Below are 18,954 nucleotides of genomic sequence, written 5' to 3' on the forward strand. Positions count from 1 at the left end.
ATTTTTTTTTTGTGTGTGTGTCACTCTTAACGAACAAGCCTTGCAAACCCCTTGGAGAAAAAAAAAAATATATGTTCATCCCGGCTTCCCACCCCCCAAAACCCTCCCTCCACAAACCCTCCCCATAACCCCCAACATATAACCCTCTCTCCCACCCACCCCTTTTTTTCCCCCCCTCCCCCATATATATATATATAGCGGCTATAATAGGTCAGCCTCTCCCTTTCCTCCCCCTCTCCCATCACCCCTCCCTTAATAATATTATCCCCCCCCTCCCATCCCCTCTCCCTCCCGCCTAGCCTTTTTCATATCCTGGAACAACAACAACCCCCCCCCACCCCCCAAACCCTCCCATTCCCCACACCCCCACAACACCCCATTAGAACTCACAAGAGATGGTGAGACCCAGTCACCACCAGTTTGTGCCTCCGTGCCACTAACTCCCGTGACGTCATCAACCAGTTGTGGTGGCGGCCCACACCACACCACCAGCCGTGTGACGTCATGGGCCGCGCCTAGCCCCCTCCACTCTTGTCACTGGTTGGGGGAGCGTCACACTCACTGGAGATGTCTACCACTACTATATGCTCCCCCAGGCTGGTGTCTGGTCGAGCTGTGGGCACTCCCCCACGGCTGGTTGATGGCGTCACACCCACTTAACAGAACATAAGGCTGAGCTTGGTATGAACGGATGTATATGTAAATATATTTAGATGTAGAGATTTATATATATATATATATTTTATATTTATATGGTTTTGTGTCCCTGATACTCTCCTGCTGTTTTGCTGCTACTCCCGCTATACTGACTTGACCACAGCCCCTTACAGGTTACCTCCTCTTCCACTCCCTCCACACCAGCCACCTGAAGTGCCTACCCCTTCCTCATCCTCTTCCTCCTCCTCCCTCTCTCCACCAGCCATCTACGGTGCCCACCTCACTGATTTCGCCTCCTCGCCTCCGTCACAGACACCCCTCACTCCCTTCCCTTGCCTCTCCCACCAGCCTTTACCATACCCTTCCGTCTTCAGACCCTCCTGTTCCTCATTACCCTTCCTCCCCCTTCGTGAACCCCTCCTGTTCCTCACTACCCTTCCTCCTCCTCCTCCTCCTCCCCCTTCGTGAACCCCCCCTGTTCCTCACTACCTTCCCCTCCCTTCTTAAGACCCCCCCCCCCTCCTGTTCCTCACTGTCCCGCCAGCCATTCCATAATGCATCCTACCCATTCCAGTGATCCTTCCGAGGTATCACCCTTCTGAACCACACGCCCTTCCTTTTACCCTCTTGGCCCTCCTCCCATCCACCTACCTCATCCAAAGCTGCCAGCCTCCCTCCCTCGACCTTCCTCTCTCACCGACCTCACTTCCCTCCCACCACCTACCCTGAGTACAGCCTTACAACCACAGGTACTCGAGGCTCGCGCCTCCCTCCTCCCCCTTCGGCGTCTTGCCTCCCAGACCCAGGCTCGACCCGTGCCCACACAATCTGGGGTTCCTTTAGTCCCATCTCTCACAGCCCTGTTCCTTACGTTCCAACTTCCCTTCCATACCTTCCCTTCTCAGTCCCCCATACGCTTTTCCCACCTCTTGCCCATCCTAACCCCCTCGCCTGCTATCCTCAGCCTTACTTGCCTTTCCCAGCCCCACATCCTGCTCTTCTCACCCCCTCTCAGGCTCTTTCCGACCACCCCCATCCCTTCCCAGACCCCTCCTACCTTTCTCAGCCACCCACCTACTCTTATCAGCCCCCTTTCCTGTCCTTTCCATCCCTCTTCCGCATCTCCCAGCATTCCACTTTCCTTTTTTTTTTCCCAGCCCCAATCATTCCCTTCCCAGACCTCACCTGCCCTTGTCAACCACCCTTCGTGATTCCCCCCCCCCCCCCCCTGCACTCCCCAGGCCCCCTTCCTACTCTTCTCTCAGCCCTCCACCTTCCTACTCCACCCCCCTCATCCTGCCCCTCCCAGCCCCACCTGCCTGTAAGCAGCCACCCTCACCCATCTCGTAGCCTGCCTGTACCCTGCCATCACCACCCAGCCTGTACCATGCAGCTGCCACTGACCCCTGCATGCACACTGTAGCTGCCACTGACCTTGCCTGTACCCTTGCCCCTTACCACTACGCACCTGTATCTCGCAGCTTCCACTGACCCTGTCTGTGTGCTGCTACCCCCTCTCATCACCCTGCCTGTACCCTACAGCTGCTCCCCCCTGACCTTACCCATATACCTTACTACCCTTACCACTTCCTGTACCGTGCCCCACACCATCCAGCCTATACCTTTCCCCTCACCGCCCACACCACCCTACCTGTACCCCCCTTGCAGCTGCTCCTTAAACCCCTTGCCTGTACCCCCTGCTGGCTGCTCCTTAAACCCCTTGCCTGTACCCTGCTGGCTGGAGCTTGACCCTGCCTCCACACCTCCTCCCTACTATCTCTGGTCGCACCGCTAACCATGTCATCCCTCAACCAGGTATGTTTGCTTTACAGAGACATTATGATCCACACCTCTCATGGTACACCAGAACCATACACAAGACTGGTTCCCCCCTTCCCCATGTGGGTAAACTAGTGTGGTTTACCCTGTAATCAGTCGTAGGCAAACCGGTCTGGTTTACCTCATTTTCAACCTCACCCAAGATAGGTCCATTAGTTTTTTTTTTTACCAGTCTGGTTTACCCTAGTCATCAGAACCATACCATAGACTGGTTCAGTGATGGGGAAACTAGTTTGGTTTACCTTGCCGGGACCACATGCAAGACGGGTTCATTAGCGGGTAAACCCTCTGGTTTACACAGTCATCTCAACCACGTCGACTGTTGATTCGGTCGCGGTTAAACTAGTGTGGTTTACCTTGTCATCTGAACCACGCCCAAGGGTTTCAGTCGCCGGTAAACCAGTCTGGTTTAACTTGTCGTCTGGACCACCTCCCAGGACTTCATTTGGTCGCGGGTAAACCATTCTGGCTTTCCTTGTCGTCTGAACCACAACCAGGAGGTTTAGGTTCGGGTAAACCATTGTAGTTTACCCTGTCGTGGACACCAGCCATGATCCACCTCCACATGAATCAGCCAACACAGTGCTCTACTAACCAGCTTGGTCGTGTCTTAATCCCCAAGAGGCTAACTTTGAACCTTATTGCAATCCTGGTCCAACTTCACCACACCAGTGCTCGTCTGATAAGACTAGTTGGACCACACTGCCATCCTGGTCCATTACTGTACCACACTACCACTCATGTCTACCTGGACCACACTGCCATCCTGGTCCACAACTGTACCACACTACCACTCATGTCTACCTGGACCACACTGCCATCCTGGTCCACAACTGTACCACACTGCCATCCTGGTCCATAATTGTACCACACTACCACTCATGTCTACCTGGATCACACTTCCATCCTGGTCCACAACTGTACCACACTACCATCCTGGTCCACAACTGTACCACACTACCACTCATGTCTACCTGGACCACACTGCCATCCTGGTCCACAACTGTACCACACTGCCATCCTGGTCCATAATTGTACAACACTACCACTCATGTCTACCTGGACCACACTGCCATCCTGGTCCACAACTGTACCACACTACCACTCATGTCTACCTGGACCACACTGCCATCCTGGTCCATAACGGTACCACACTACCACTCATGTCTACCTGGACCACACTGCCATCCTGGTCCACAACTGTACCACACTGCCATCCTGGTCCATAATTGTACAACACTACCACTCATGTCTACCTGGATCACACTTCCATCCTGGTCCACAACTGTACCACACTACCACTCATATCTACCTGGACCACACTTCCATCCTGGTCCACAACTGTACCACACTATCACTCATGTCTACCTGGACCACACTGCCATCCTGGTCCGCAGCTGTACCACACTACCATCCTGGTCCACAACTGTACCACACTACCACTCATGTCTACCTGGACCACACTGCCATCCTGGTCCACAACTGTACCACACTACCACTCATGTCTACCTGGACCACACTACCATCCTGGTCCACAACTGTACCACACTATCACTCATGTCTACCTGGACCACACTGCCATCCTGGTCCGCAGCTGTACCACACTACCATCCTGGTCCACAACTGTACCACACTACCACTCATGTCTACCTGGACCACACTGCCATCCTGGTCCACAACTGTACCACACTACCACTCATGTCTACCTGGACCACACTGCCATCCTAGTCCACCATTCCCAACCAGGTCCACTTGGATGATTCAGCCATCCTGGTCCACACGGTCCGTACTACTACTACCATCCATTATCCACCTGATATGTTCTACCATCCGGGTGGTTCCTCTTGAACCACACTACCATCCTGGTACTCAAAGATCACCCCACCATCCTGCTCCACCCACCAGGACCACACCACCATCCTGCTCCACCCACCAGGTCCACACCACCATCCTGCTCCACATACCAGGACCACACCACCGTCCTGCTCCATCCACCAGGTCCACACCACCATCCTGCTCCACCCACCAGGTCCACACCACCATCCTGCTCCACCCACCAGGACCACACCACCATCCTGCTCCATCCACCAGGTCCACACCACCACCCTGCTCCACCCACCAGGACCACACCACCACCCTGCTCCACCCACCAGGACCACCCCACCATCCTGCTCCACCCACCAGGACCACCCCACCATCCTGCTCCACCCACCAGGACCACCCCAACATCCTGCTCCACCCACCAGGACCACCCCACCATCCTGCTCCACCGAATAGGACCACCCCACCATCCTGATCCACCCACCAGGACCACCTCACCATCCTGCTCCACTCACCAGGACCACCTCACCATCCTGCTCCACCCACCAGGACCACACCACCATCCTGATCCACATACCAGGACCACCTCACCATCCTGCTCCACCCACCAGGACCACCTCACCATCCTGATCCACCCACCAGGACCACCTCACCATCCTGATCCACCCACCAGGATCACCTCACCATCCTGCTCCACCCACCAGGACCACCTCACCATCCTGCTCCACCCACCAGGACCACCTCACCATCCTGATCCACCGAATAGGACCACACCACCATCCTGATCCACCCACCAGGACCACCTCACCATCCTGCTCCACCCACCAGGACCACCCCACCATCCTGCTCCACCCACCAGGACCACCCCACCATCCTGCTCCACCCACCAGAGCCACACCACCACCCTGCTCCACCCACCAGGACCACCCCAACATCCTGATCCACCCACCAGGACCACCCCAACATCCTGATCCACCCACCAGGACCACACCACCATCCTGCTCCACCGAATAGGACCACCTCACCATCTTGATCCACCCACCAGGACCACCCCACCATCCTGATCCACATACCAGGACCACCCCACCATCCTGATCCACATACCAGGACCACCCCACCATCCTGATCCACATACCAGGACCACCTCACCATCTTGATCCACCCACCAGGACCACCCCACCATCCTGATCCACATACCAGGACCACCCCACCATCCTGATCCACATACCAGGACCACCTCACCATCCTGATCCACCCACCAGGACCACCTCACCATCTTGATCCACCCACCAGGACCACCCCACCATCCTGATCCACATACCAGGACCACCCCACCATCCTGATCCACATACCAGGACCACCCCACCATCCTGATCCACATACCAGGACCACCTCACCATCTTGATCCACCCACCAGGACCACCCCACCATCCTGATCCACATACCAGGACCACCCCACCATCCTGATCCACATACCAGGACCACCTCACCATCCTGATCCACCCACCAGGACCACCTCACCATCTTGATCCACCCACCAGGACCACCTCACCATCTTGATCCACCCACCAGGACCACACCACCATCCTGCTCCACCCACCAGGACCACCTCACCATCCTGATCCACCCACCAGGACCACACCTCAACGTCAGCCATCCTGTCCTTCCTCGACCACACCCTTTTGCTCCCTGTCGACCAGACCTCTGCCCTGCTTCGTATGTCCCACCACCTCCACCACGCTCCACCATGCTTCATGTCTTCAACCCATGGCAGTCCACCCGCACCATGCCTCCCCTTGCCAAACTGGCTAGTCCATCCACCCTCCTGGTCCACCAGAACCATACCACCCATCCAAAACCTGGCTTGTCCATCCACCCTTCTGGTCCACCAGAACCTGACGAGTCCATCCACTCTCCAGGTCCACCAGAACCCTTCCACATCTCGTGTTATGCCCCTGGTGGTGGGGGCATAGTGGTGGGTGATGGTGCATAGACGGGGTTGGTGTGGAGGGGGAGCTGCTGTGTGGAGCAGGGCCAGGGATGGTGTCAGCTCCCCACCCACCTCACCCCTCAACCCCACCAGTAAACCTCCAACCCACCTCACCCCCCAACCCCACCAGTAAACCCCCAACCCCACCAGTAAACCTCCAACCCACCTCACTACCCCAACCCCACCAGTAAACCTCCAACCCACCTCACCCCCAACCCCACCAGTAAACCTCCAACCCCACCAGTAAACCTCCAACCCACCTCACCCCCCAACCCCACCAGTAAACCCCCAACCCCACCAGTAAACCTCCAACCCACCTCACCCCCCAACCCCACCAGTAAACCCCCAACCCCACCAGTAAACCTCCAACCCACCTCACTTCCCCCCAACCCCACCAATAAACCTCCAACCCACCTCACCCCCAAACCCCACCAGTAAACCTCCAACCCACCTCACCTCCAGCCCCACCAGTAAACCTCCAACCCACCTCACTACCCCAACCCTCCTCACCCCCAACCCCACCAGTAAACCTCCCACCCACCTTACCCCCCCAAACCCCACTAGTAAACCTCCAACCCACCTCACACACCCCCCAACCCCACCAGTAAACCTCCAACCCACCTCACCCCCCAACCCCACCAGTAAACCTCCAACCCACCTCACCCCCCCCAACCCCACCAGTAAACCTCACATCTTAACTAGAAATGATCACACAGTGTGTGCTGACCTGCTCACAGTGAGACACTCCTGTATAGTGTGTGTTCGAAAGATTGCCAGTACTAATTAAATTTACAAGTATCCTCAAAGATATTATTTTTTGAAGTATATATATATATATATATATATATATATATATATATATATGTATATATATATATATATATATATATATATATATATATATATATATATATATATATATATATATATATGTATATATATATATATATATATATATATATATATATATATATATATATATATATATATATATATATATATATAACACTTCGAGTTCAAATCATAACTGTGTGTCCACCCCGGTTTTTTTTCCCAAAGTGTGTGTGTGTGTGTGTGTCATCTGCAGGAATGTGTTAAAGTCGATTACTCCCTTTCCTGGCTGCCTCATGTGTTCCTTATTGATCCTGAGTGTGACCCTCAGATGTGTCACTTTGGAAGTGAGTGGACTGGCCCGTCGCCACGCTTGCCCACCCGTCATCCACACACCCTCACACTCCTCCTCCTCTACTCCTTCAGCCTCCTCCTCCTCCTCCTCCTCCTCCTCCTCCTCCTCCTCCTCCTCCTCCTCCTCCTCACCCAGTGCCTTCCATCCACACACACACACACACACACACACACACACACTCGCTTTCCACACTCTCCACCCCCCTACCCTCCACACATTCCACCCGCTCGCACGGGGTTGTAGGGCATTAGGCCCACAGGCAATGCCAGCTGTTCATCCTCCCCTCGGTTCGATAAATGGATACCTGGCTTAGGCTTGTGGGGGAGGGGGGGGGGGGTGTAAACACACAAAGGAGTAAAAGACATTGTACAGATAAGGTTAGGTTACGGGGCGACACGAGTTTTAAACTCTCTCCTGTAACACACAAATAGTAACACACACACACACACACACACACACACATACACACGCACACATCTTTTATTAGACCCACCACATCACCGGTTCCCTCCTCCACACCTTCACACTGACCCACCACATCTTCACACTGACCCACCACATCTTCACACTGACCCACCACATCTTCACACTGGCCCACCACATCTTCACACTGGCCCACCACATCTTCACACTGACCCACCACATTTTCACTGGCCCACCACATCTTCACACTGACCCTCCACATCTTCACACTGGCCCACCACATCTTGACGTTCACTCTCTTTAACATGCAAACCCTCACATGCCTCGCCCACACCCTCCAGCCTCGCCCACCCATCCTCATCCTCATACCTCACCTCCAGACATACACACACCCCCTTACCCACGCCCTTCTTACCCCACCACCACCACCAGCAAACCCCACCCTCATCCACTAACCCCTCCTCCCTCACACCAGCCCCACCCTCTCCTACACCCTGCAGCCCCTCCCGCACGCACCCACCAACCTCACACCCTTGCCTTTTCCCCACCCTAGCCCCACCCTTCACTCTCGTATCCTTCGTGATATTCATCTCTCGCACTCATCCGCTCCACCTCACTCATCATGAGTTGCACCACCCTCACTCCACCCACTGTTCCCTGCCCACACACACCCACCCGCAGCATCCATATCCCCTGATACCCACCCACCCACCCCGGCACCCATGATCACCTGTGTCCACACTCGTCCACTGTAGCCTCACCCACATCACTCATCCACCGTATAGCCTCACCCACATCACTCATCCACCATAGATAGCCTCACCCATCACTCATCCATCATAGCCTCACCCACATCACTCATCCACCACAGCCTCGCCCATCACCCTCCACAGCCTTCACCCATCACTCATCCACCACAACCTCACCCATCACTCACCCTCCACACCCTTCACCCATCCACCAAGGCCTCATCACCAATTGTACTCACACACCACAGCTTCAGTCCATCCACTCACTCACTCACCCACTCACTCACCCACCCACCCATGTCATATCCACCAAGGGGGGGGCTCAACCCACCACCCCCCAACCACCACCACAAGTCATCCATCCACCGCAGCATCACCCACCGCCACCCACACCACACATCACACCACACGGTGTTACCCACGAAGCCAAGGGGGGGGGGGGGCGCCGCCGCCCACCACCCCTCTCTCACTTCACAATATATATAACAGGATCTCATGTTCTCCTGCAGTGTCTCCCCTTCGCCTGATGCTTGGTAAACCATGGCCAACATCTCCCACTGCTCTGTGTGTGTATGTATGTGTACAGTGTGTGTGTGTGTGTGTGCGCGTGATGACGATGTCAAGTGTACACGTAGGTGTAGTCGGGTGGGTGGGTGGAGTGTAGGCTATGACGGAGGTGTACCGGTGTGTTGCAGAGTGCTGACCATCGGCGGCTCGGAGGAGGTGGTTCTCAAAGTGCTGGCTGAGGTTCTGGAATGCTTGGACGAGGTAAGTTCCCTCACTCCCTCACTCCCCTAGTGTTGATATTCCCTCCTCCTCCTCCTCCTCACTGTGGACATATTGTGACGCTGATATATATTCATCTGATATATTGATGATAATGTGCTGATAATGACCGTGGTTTCTATATTGGTGGCTGGTAATAATACGTGTTGTGGCTGTCTTCCCACCTCCTCCTCCTCCTCCTCCTCCTCCTCTCCACCACGGCGACGTAGGCGCTGCAGAAGGGCAAAGAGTCGGACGCTCGTATCCTGGTGCACCAGAGTCAGGCCGGCTGCGTCATCGGCAAGGGCGGCAGCAAAATCAAAGAACTACGTGAGGTGAGTACACCCCCCATGACCTGACTTGACCTGACCACCTGACCTCCCTGCCTCTCTTCCTTTCCCCTTCTCGTCGGCTGGAACCTATCTGTTCCAGGACTTCTGGATCTTATCCGTTCCAGGACTTCCTCTGCTGGAACCTATCTGTTCCAGGACTTCTGGATCTTATCCGTTACAGGACTTCATCTGCTGGATCCTATCCGTTCCAGGACTTCCTCTGCTGGATCCTATCCGTTCCAGGACTTTCTCTGCTGGATCCTATCCTCTCCAGGACTTCCTCTGCTGGATCCTATCCATTCCAAGACTTCTGCTGGATCCTATCCGTTCCAGGACTTCCTATGCTGGATCTTATCCATTCCAGGACTTCCTCTGCTGGATCCTATCCATTCCAGGACTTCTTCCATATACTATACTGGGCCAGAATGTCTGGCTTGACCATCTGATATGCACATGTGTGTTTTCTTCCCATTCTTCCAAGTGTGGCTTTGATTTTACCTCCGAATTTGACGCCAGAAGAACGTGAATGGACGATGCACGTGACGCCCCGTGGTAGAGGGAGCCGAGCGTGTGTGTCTCTCTGCTCGTGGCCAAAGGCCTGGCCACCAAACATCTGGCAAGAACTCGAGAGAGAGAGAGAAAAAAAAGATATCTTGTCCTCCAAGATAGATCATTGAAACTGTGTCCTCCTCCAATACTCTTGATACACGGTTACCACAAATCGTCATCATACAAAGATCTGTCTTTCAACTCCTCTACACTCTACTGCACACATTTCCCACCGCACCTCACCTCACCCTCGTACATCTTGCTGTGACTACAGACCTACCTCCACAGTAGGTCACTCCTCTCCCGTTTCGCATAGTTCGACCGTAGGGAGAGAGGGAGCTGTTATCTCGCCACTGATGGAGCCTCATCTGTTCCCACTGCAACCACTCTTCTCATACTCTCGTCCTGTCCCTCCCGTCCCTGCCTCACACTTTCGACCGGGTGGGGGAACTGCCACGTTAACAAGTACACCATCGTCTCCTGCCGCTCTGTACTGTAACTAGGACTTTGAAAGGTCCAGGGAAACCTGTCTGTTTCAAGTAGTCTACATTAAGGATTTTATGATCATGAAAACTATATAAATTGGTACCTGGGAGGGCACGGAAGAGACAGGTTAACAGAAGCAGTAGACCTGATGATTTTTACTGCGAGGTTCTCTTCTGGAGGATAGTAATAGTGTCCCATGGTTCCGTGTAGAAACAAAGTAGTAGATAGTAAAATACACACACACACACACACACACACACACACACACACACACACACCAGGCCACAGGAAAATGCTGAAGGAAGAGCGCCATGCAGTAGGGAGAGAGGGTCTGCTGACTTGGGCATTTTATAGGAAAGCGTGAATAGAAAACGCATCCTTCCATGTAGAAAACCGGATCAGAAGGAACAGAATTCATTTCCGTGTGTGCTGTATTTACGAAATGATCCTTCCTGATCAGGTTGAGGTAAGAGATAACGCCATGAGAGTATTTGGCAGTAACTGTGATATTGGCAACGTCTGGTGGTTGCACTTTTTTTCCCCCCGCGCGTTCTGTGTCGTCACTACGTAGCTTATCGAACGCTGCTTCCCCCCCTTTTCATAGTGTTGTTTCTGGTCGTCACTCCTCGGTCTCGCATGCAGAACGCGTCGCAGGTTATGTCGAAATGGTTCAATGTTTTGAAAAACATCCGTTGGGTCTCCCCGGAGTCTCGGGCTTCATTATAGACCACTAGCAGATTCGGGCCTTCCGGGCCTCCTGTCTCATCGCCTCGGCGAGATTCTGAAGCCGCTGACCACTTGGCCATTGACCTTTGGACTGGCCTTACCCCGAGCAGGCCCGTCGGCAAGAACAAATCCTTGTGTTGCTTAGGGAGGCTTGGGAAGGGCATTGTGTTCACTGGTGTAACCATTCATCCCCGCCATTGTTTCCTCTTCATAACTTCCACACAGCCGAGACAACCTTCCTTCCCACGCAGCAGTAACGTATTTCTGTCCCGTCGAGGGAATGGATGAATGACTGGCAGTTGTATACGGAGGGGGTTAGTCGATGTGCTTCTGGCAAACGCGACGAAAGAAGGCCTTTGTTTTTTGTATGGTATAGTCTCTCTTTCTGAGCGAGGGGGATTAGTTTGGTTGCTCTTCTCTGCATTCGGTCAGTGTTTTGATATGTCTTGTCCATGATCGAGTTGAGGAACGGGAAGTGAACAGCGTATGAGGCTGACGACCCCTTGCTTATTCAGGCAAATTTGCCCCTTACTCCTTCACTAAACGCTTAGAGGACACGTTTGTGTTGGTAACGATACCCGAGTAGCAGTCAGTGGTGGCTCTTAGTTACTAGCGTTCGTTGTTAGTAACGGTGTACGAGCTGAGGCATCGCTGCCGACGCCATGTGACCTTAGCGGGGGTTCCTCATGGGTTGCTGGTGTGTGGGCGGTCGCGCCTGCTGTGAAAGAGTTCGAGTTCAGCAGAGGAGCCCTTGTGTTATAGTGGTGGTGGGTGGACGCGAGATTAGGCTGGGCGAGAACACCTCCTCCGTTCATGCTAGATGGCGGGGGAGGAGGGCGAGCCACCACCTACATAATACGGCGGGTCAATGAACATTGTCCAGAAGGCAAATGTGACGAATTGCTGATGGTGGAGATGTTTTGGGGGTGGGTTGAGGGTGGTGGTGTGGTGGTGGCACGCATAGAGGTGCGAGGGAAGGAGGGGCTGGTGGTGGTGGTAGGTAGAGGTGGTGAAGGGTTTGCTGTATAATTCAGTAGGAGTGAGGTGGGAAAGAGGGAGGGTCGCCCATGGCTCTGGTAGGGTGGCCAAGCCAGTAGTAGCGAGTCTGTTAATGGTATATGGTAACGCAGTATACACAGGCATAGAGGTGGTTGCTTTGTTGGTGTGTGGTGGTGGTTCAGGTAGGTGTGTGTGTGGTAGCGAGGGGTGGGGGACGTTCCGATATATGGTACTGCAGTATGGTTGTAGGATGTATGGAGGTGGCTCTCTCTGTTCAGGTGTGTATGGTGGTGGTACGTGGAGAGATGGGCATGGTACGGGGTTTATGGACAGTGTTCCATGGAGTGGAGTAGTGGAGGGGTGTAAACTAGGGGTATGGTCGTAGGGGTGGGGTAGGGAAAATGGGGGGTGGGGACGTCCGTGTGTGTGTGTGTGTGTGTGTGTGTGTGTGTGTGTGTGTCAGTGGGAGAGGGAGACTCTGGGTGTGGCTGCCTGTCTCATTGTGGTAATGATGTAGCTATATTGATATTACAAGGTGGGTAGGTGGGAGGAGGGAGGGAGTGGCCCAGCTGACCCTGGGGGGGATGGTGCAGTGCCCTCCCCCTTGCCAACCCCCCCCAACCTCCTCCACCGTGGCCATCTGACCACAGGTGTGGATGCAGTGACCCACTGTGGCAGACTTGGCCACAGTAGGGTTGCGTCATAGTCGACCACAGCCCTTAGAGGTGGGTGCTGAACTGACCACAACCCTGGAGTGGGTCGTGGGGACCGCCTGACCCTGGGGTAGGTGCTGGGGACCAGCTGACCACAACCCTAGGATGGGTGCTGGGGACCACCTGACCACAACCCTGGGGTAGGTGCTAGGGACCAGCTGACCACAACCCTAGGATGGGTGCTGGGGACCAGCTGACCACAACCCTGGGGTGGGTGCTGGGGACCACCTGACCACATCCCTGGGGTGGGTGTTGGGGACCAGCTGACCACAACCCTGGGGTGGGTGCTGGGGACTAGCTGACTACAACCCTGGGGTGGGTGTTGGGGACCCAGCTGACCACAACCCTGGGTAGGTGCTGGGGACTAGCTGACCGCAACCCTGGGGTGGGTGCTGGGGACCACCTGACCACAACCCTGGGTTGGGTGCTGGGGACCAGCTGACCACAACCCTGGGGTGGGTGTTGAGGACCACCTGACCACAACCCTGGGATGGGTGCTGGGGACTAGCTGACCACAACCCTAGGATGGGTCTTGGGGACAGCTGACCACAACCCTGGGGTAGGTGCTGGGGACCACCTGACCACAACCCTGGGATGGGTGCTGGGTTACCAGCTGACCACAACCCTGGGGTGGGTTTTGGGGACCAGCTGACCACACACAACCCTGGGGTGGGTGTTGGGGACCCACCTGACCACAACCCTGGGGTAGGTGCTGGGGACCACCTGACCACAACCCTGGGGTGGGTGCTGGGGACAACCTGACCACAACCCTGGGGTGGGTGTTGAGGACCAGCTGACCACAACCCTGGGGTGGGTGCTGGGGACTAGCTGACCACAACCCTGGGGTGGGTGCTGGGGACCACCTGACCACAACCCTGGGGTGGGTGCTGGGGACCACCTGACCACAACCCTGGGGTGGGTGCTGGGGACCAGCTGACCACAACCCTGGGGTGGGTGCTGGGGACCACCTGACCACAACCCTGGGGTGGGTGCTGGGGACTAGCTGACCACAACCCAGGGGTGGGTGCTGGGGACCAGCTGACCACAACCCTGGGGTGGGTGCTGGGGACCAGCTGACCACAACCCTGGGGTGGGTGCTGGGGACCAGCTGACCACAACCCTGGGGTGGGTGCTGGGGACTAGCTGACCACAACCCTGGGGTGGGTGCTGGGGACCACCTGACCACAACCCTAGGGTAGGTGCTGGGGACCAGCTGACCACAACCCTGGGGTGGGTGCTGGGGACCCACCTGACCACAACCCTGGGGTAGGTGCTGGGGACCACCTGACCACAACCCTGGGGTGGGTGTTGAGGACCAGCTGACCACCATAGATCACTTGGCGGCATGTGGCTTGTATGTGTGTGTGTGTGTGTGTGTGTATCTTGTGCGTGCGTGCGTGTGTGTGTGTGCGCGCGTGCGACACGTGGCGCCAGGTGTGTGGGGGGTGGTGGCCTGTGGCAGGTGGTGTTATGGGTTGGGGAGGGAGGTGGGGTGCCCGGCGCGCGGGTCGGGCGGGAGGGGTGGCGGCGCGCGGCCGGGGGGCCGGGGAGGGCGGTCGATAGCAGGATTACCCAGGTAACCCGCGGGCCGGGCCTCACTCTCTGGCCGGCCGCCGCCCGCGTCGCACCGCACCGCCCGCTGCCTCCGCCGGCCGCCCGCCCGCCACCTACCCGACCCGACCCCGACCCCCCCGACCCCTGTACCTCACCACCCGCAGCAGCGCCGACCGTGATGGTTGTGATGGTGTGGCACCAGGCCTGTGGACACGGGCGGCCTCCTGCCGCCCCTCCTCCTCCTCCTCCTCCGCCGCTGCTGCAACCACAACCTCTACCACAAGAACCAGGATTACCGACAAGGAGCAGCGACGCCTCGCGATTGTCGAAAGGTAAAGTGAAGAGGCGGGAAGCCGCCGCCCGCGCGCCCCCCTTCCCTCTTCGAGTTGTGGGGCGGCGGTGGTGGTGGTGGTGGGGCAATAGTGTGATGATAGTGTGGCCAGTGTTAGTGGGAGGCCCCTCGATCCCCGCCACCAGCAACGCCTGCCTCCAAGCCACACCCAACGTGGCAATCGATCTTGTGTCTCCCTCTCTCTCTCTCACTCACTCTCTCACTCTCTCTCTCTCTCTCTCCCTCTCTCTCTCTCCCTCTCTAACACACACACACACACACACACACACACTCCCTTTAGCTAAGCCCAAACCCCAACACCAGTTTAACCCAACGCCCCACGACCCCTAGCCCCTACCACCGACACGCTTGTGCTGGTGGGGGGGTTTAGGGGTGTGTGTGTGTGTGTGGTGGGGAGGAAGGGGGACGGACAGTGTTGGAGAAAGCGTTGCAGAGGTGGTGGTGGTGGTGTTGTACTGGGGAAGTAGTCGGTATTGATCCCCAGCAACACCAGCAGGCTTGTGCTGCTGGGGCGACGTGTCTTGATCGCTTCCCCAACACTGGTGAACCTCCTTACCCCCCCTCAAGTCTTGTCCCCTCACTCACTCACTCACTCACTCACTCACTCACTCACCCTCTCTCTCTCTTCCCTCACTACCCGCATCCTGGTGATCTGGTACCACCCTCAGTACTTGCTCTAGGACGCCATCCTCCTGTAGCAGACCACCGATACACCAGCTCCACCAACCATCCGACCCTGGTAACCTGGGCCGCCCCCCGTGCATCGGTCACCAGGAGCACGTCTATCGCCTGGTTCCTTGCTTTGTGAAGACCCTGGTTTTCCACACTTGTCCCTACCCCACCCACCCTTTAGCCTTAAACCACCCACGACTTTCCTTCCCACTGTTGTGTGTGTGTGTGTGTGTGTGAACCACTCCACTCCTCCTGGTCGACAGACCACACCGTCCTCTGTGTCTGTGTGTGAGTGTGTTTGAAACCCTCCGTCAGGATATGTTCCCTAAGTCATCCTTATGCTTTCGAAAGGTGTCCCCACACCGGAGCCTTTCACAGCGACCCTGACGGTGTCATTCGCCTCCTCCTCCCCCCCACTACACCATCTACCTCACAACCAGCACCCTGCACCTTACACCTCAACCATATCCCGACACCAACCACCTCACAACCAGGACCCTGCACCTTACACCTCAACCATAACCCGACACCAACCACCTCACAACCAGCACCCTGCACCTTACACCTCAACCATAACCCGACACCAACCACCTCACAACCAGGACCCTGCACCATCAACCTCACAACCAGGACAATGCACCGTGCGTCTCACGACCAAGGACACCTACACCATCCACCTCACAACCAAGACCTTGCACCATCAACCTCACAACCTGGACTCTGCACCATCCACCTCACAACCAGGACCCTGCACCATCAACCTCACAACCAGGACCCTGCACCATCAACCTCACAACCAGGACAATGCACCGTGCGTCTCACGACCAAGGACACCTACACCATCCACCTCACAACCAAGACCTTGCACCATCGACCTCACAACCAGGACAATGCACCATGCGTCTCAGGACCAAGGACCCTACACCATCCACCTCACAACCAAGACCTTGCACCATCCACCTCACAACCAAGACCTTGCACCATCCACCTCACAACCAGGACAATGCACCATGCGTCTCACGACCAGGACACCTACACCATCCACCTCACAACCAAGACCTTGCACCATCGACCTCACAACCAGGACCCTGCACCATTCGCCTCTGCCAGAACCGTACCCCCCTCCCCCCACATCAAAACCATGATCCTACCCTACAACAACACCCCTCACAAGGACCTCATAACCTACAACAACACCCCCTTCCTCACAACCTAGACCGTGCATCATGTTCCTCACTACCAGGACACTGAACCATCCACCTCACTACCAAGACCCTGCACCGTCCACCACACAACCAGGACCCTGTATCGTCCACTACACAACCAGGACCCTGCATCGTCCACCACACTACCAGAACCCTGCATCTTCCACCACGCTACCAGAACCCTGCATTTTTAACCACACTACCAAAACCCTGCATCGTCCACCACACAACCAGGACCCTGCATCGTCCACCACACTACCAAGACCCTGCATCATCAACCACACTACCAGAACCCTGCATTTTTAACCACACTACCAAAACCCTGCATCGTCCACCACACTACCAGGACCCTGCATCATCAACCACACTACCAGAACCCTGCATTTTTAACTACACTACCAAAACCCTGCATCGTCCACCACACTACCCAGACCCAGCATCATCCACCACACAACCAGGACCCTGCATCGTCCACCACACAACCAGAACCCTCCATCGTCCACCACACAACCAGGACCCTCCATCGTCCACCACACAACCAGGACGCTCCATCGTCCACCACACAACCAGGACCCTGCACCGTTCACCACACTACCAGAACCCTGCATCTTCCACCACAGAACCAGGACCCTGCATCTTCCACCACGCTACCAGAACCCTGCATTTTTAACCACACTACCAAAACCCTGCATCATCAACCACATTACCAGGACCCTGCATCATCAACCACACTACCAGAACCCTGCATTTTTAACTACACTACCAAAACCCTGCATCGTCCACCACACTACCCAGACCCAGCATCGTCCACTACACAACCAGGACCCTGCATCGTCCACCACACTACCAAGACCCAGCATCGTCCACCACACAACCAGGACCCTGCATCGTCCACCACACAACCAGGACCCTCCATCGTCCACCACACTACCAAGACCCTGCATCATCAACCACACTACCAGAACCCTGCATTGTCCACCTCACTACCAGAACCCTTTATTTTCTACCACTACCAAGACCCTGCATCGTCCACCACACAACCAGGACCCTGCATCGTCCACCACACAACCAGAACCCTCCATCGTCCACCACACAACCAGGACCCTGCATCGTCCACCACACAACCAATACCCTCCATCGTCCACCACACAACCAAGACCCTGCATCGTCCACCACACAACCAGGACCCTGCATCGTCCACCACACAACCAGGACCCTGCATCGTCCACCACACTACCAGAACCCTGCATCTTCCACCACACAACCAGGACCCTGCATCGTCCATCACCCTACCAGAATCCTGCAATTTCTACCACAGCTCGGACCCTGCATCGTCCACCACACAACCATGATCTTTCATCGTCCACCACGTAACCAGGACCCTGCATCGTCCACCACACCACCAGGACATATCATCGTCCACACAACCAGGACCCTGCATCGTCCACCGCAAAACCAGGACCCTGCATCGTCCACCACATAACCAGGACCCTGCATCGTCCACCACACAACCAGGACCCTGCATCGTCCACCACACTACCAAGACCCTGCATCGTCCACCACACAACCAGGACCCTGCATCGTCCACCACACTACCAGGATCCTGCATCGTCCACCACACTACCAGGACTTATCATCGTCCACACAACCAGGACCCTGCATCGTCCACCACACAACCAGGACCCTGCATCGTCCACCACACAACCAGGACCCTGCATCGTCCACCACACAACCAGGACCCTGCATCGTCCACCACACTACCAGGACATATCATCGTTCACACAACCAGGACCCTGCATCGTCCACCGCACAACCAGGATCCTGCATCGTCCACCACACAACCAGGACCCTGCGTCGTCCACCGCACAACCAGGACCCTGCATCGTCCACCACACAACTAGGACCCTGCATCGTCCATCACACCATCAGGACCCTG

At 55.8% G+C, this 18,954-nt stretch overlaps 1 protein-coding gene across 14 annotated transcripts in view; it reads left to right on the forward strand.

The window, feature by feature from the left end:
* Positions 1-18,954, forward strand: part of LOC139763508 (heterogeneous nuclear ribonucleoprotein K-like) — a 430,043-nt gene that overhangs the window by 346,664 nt on the left and 64,425 nt on the right. For all 14 annotated transcript variants that reach the window (XR_011716173.1, XR_011716172.1, XR_011716174.1 and 11 more), the window contains 2 exons: positions 9,361-9,433; positions 9,661-9,765. Coding sequence is in view for 9 of the 14 variants with exons in the window: in XM_071689654.1 (XP_071545755.1) it covers positions 9,361-9,433; positions 9,661-9,765 (178 nt within the window). In the remaining 5 variants the exon portion in view is untranslated. The remainder of the gene's footprint in view (positions 1-9,360; positions 9,434-9,660; positions 9,766-18,954) is intronic.

The sequence above is a fragment of the Panulirus ornatus genome, chromosome 47, assembly GCF_036320965.1.
Source record: "Panulirus ornatus isolate Po-2019 chromosome 47, ASM3632096v1, whole genome shotgun sequence".
NCBI classification, from domain to species: Eukaryota; Metazoa; Arthropoda; class Malacostraca; order Decapoda; family Palinuridae; genus Panulirus; species Panulirus ornatus.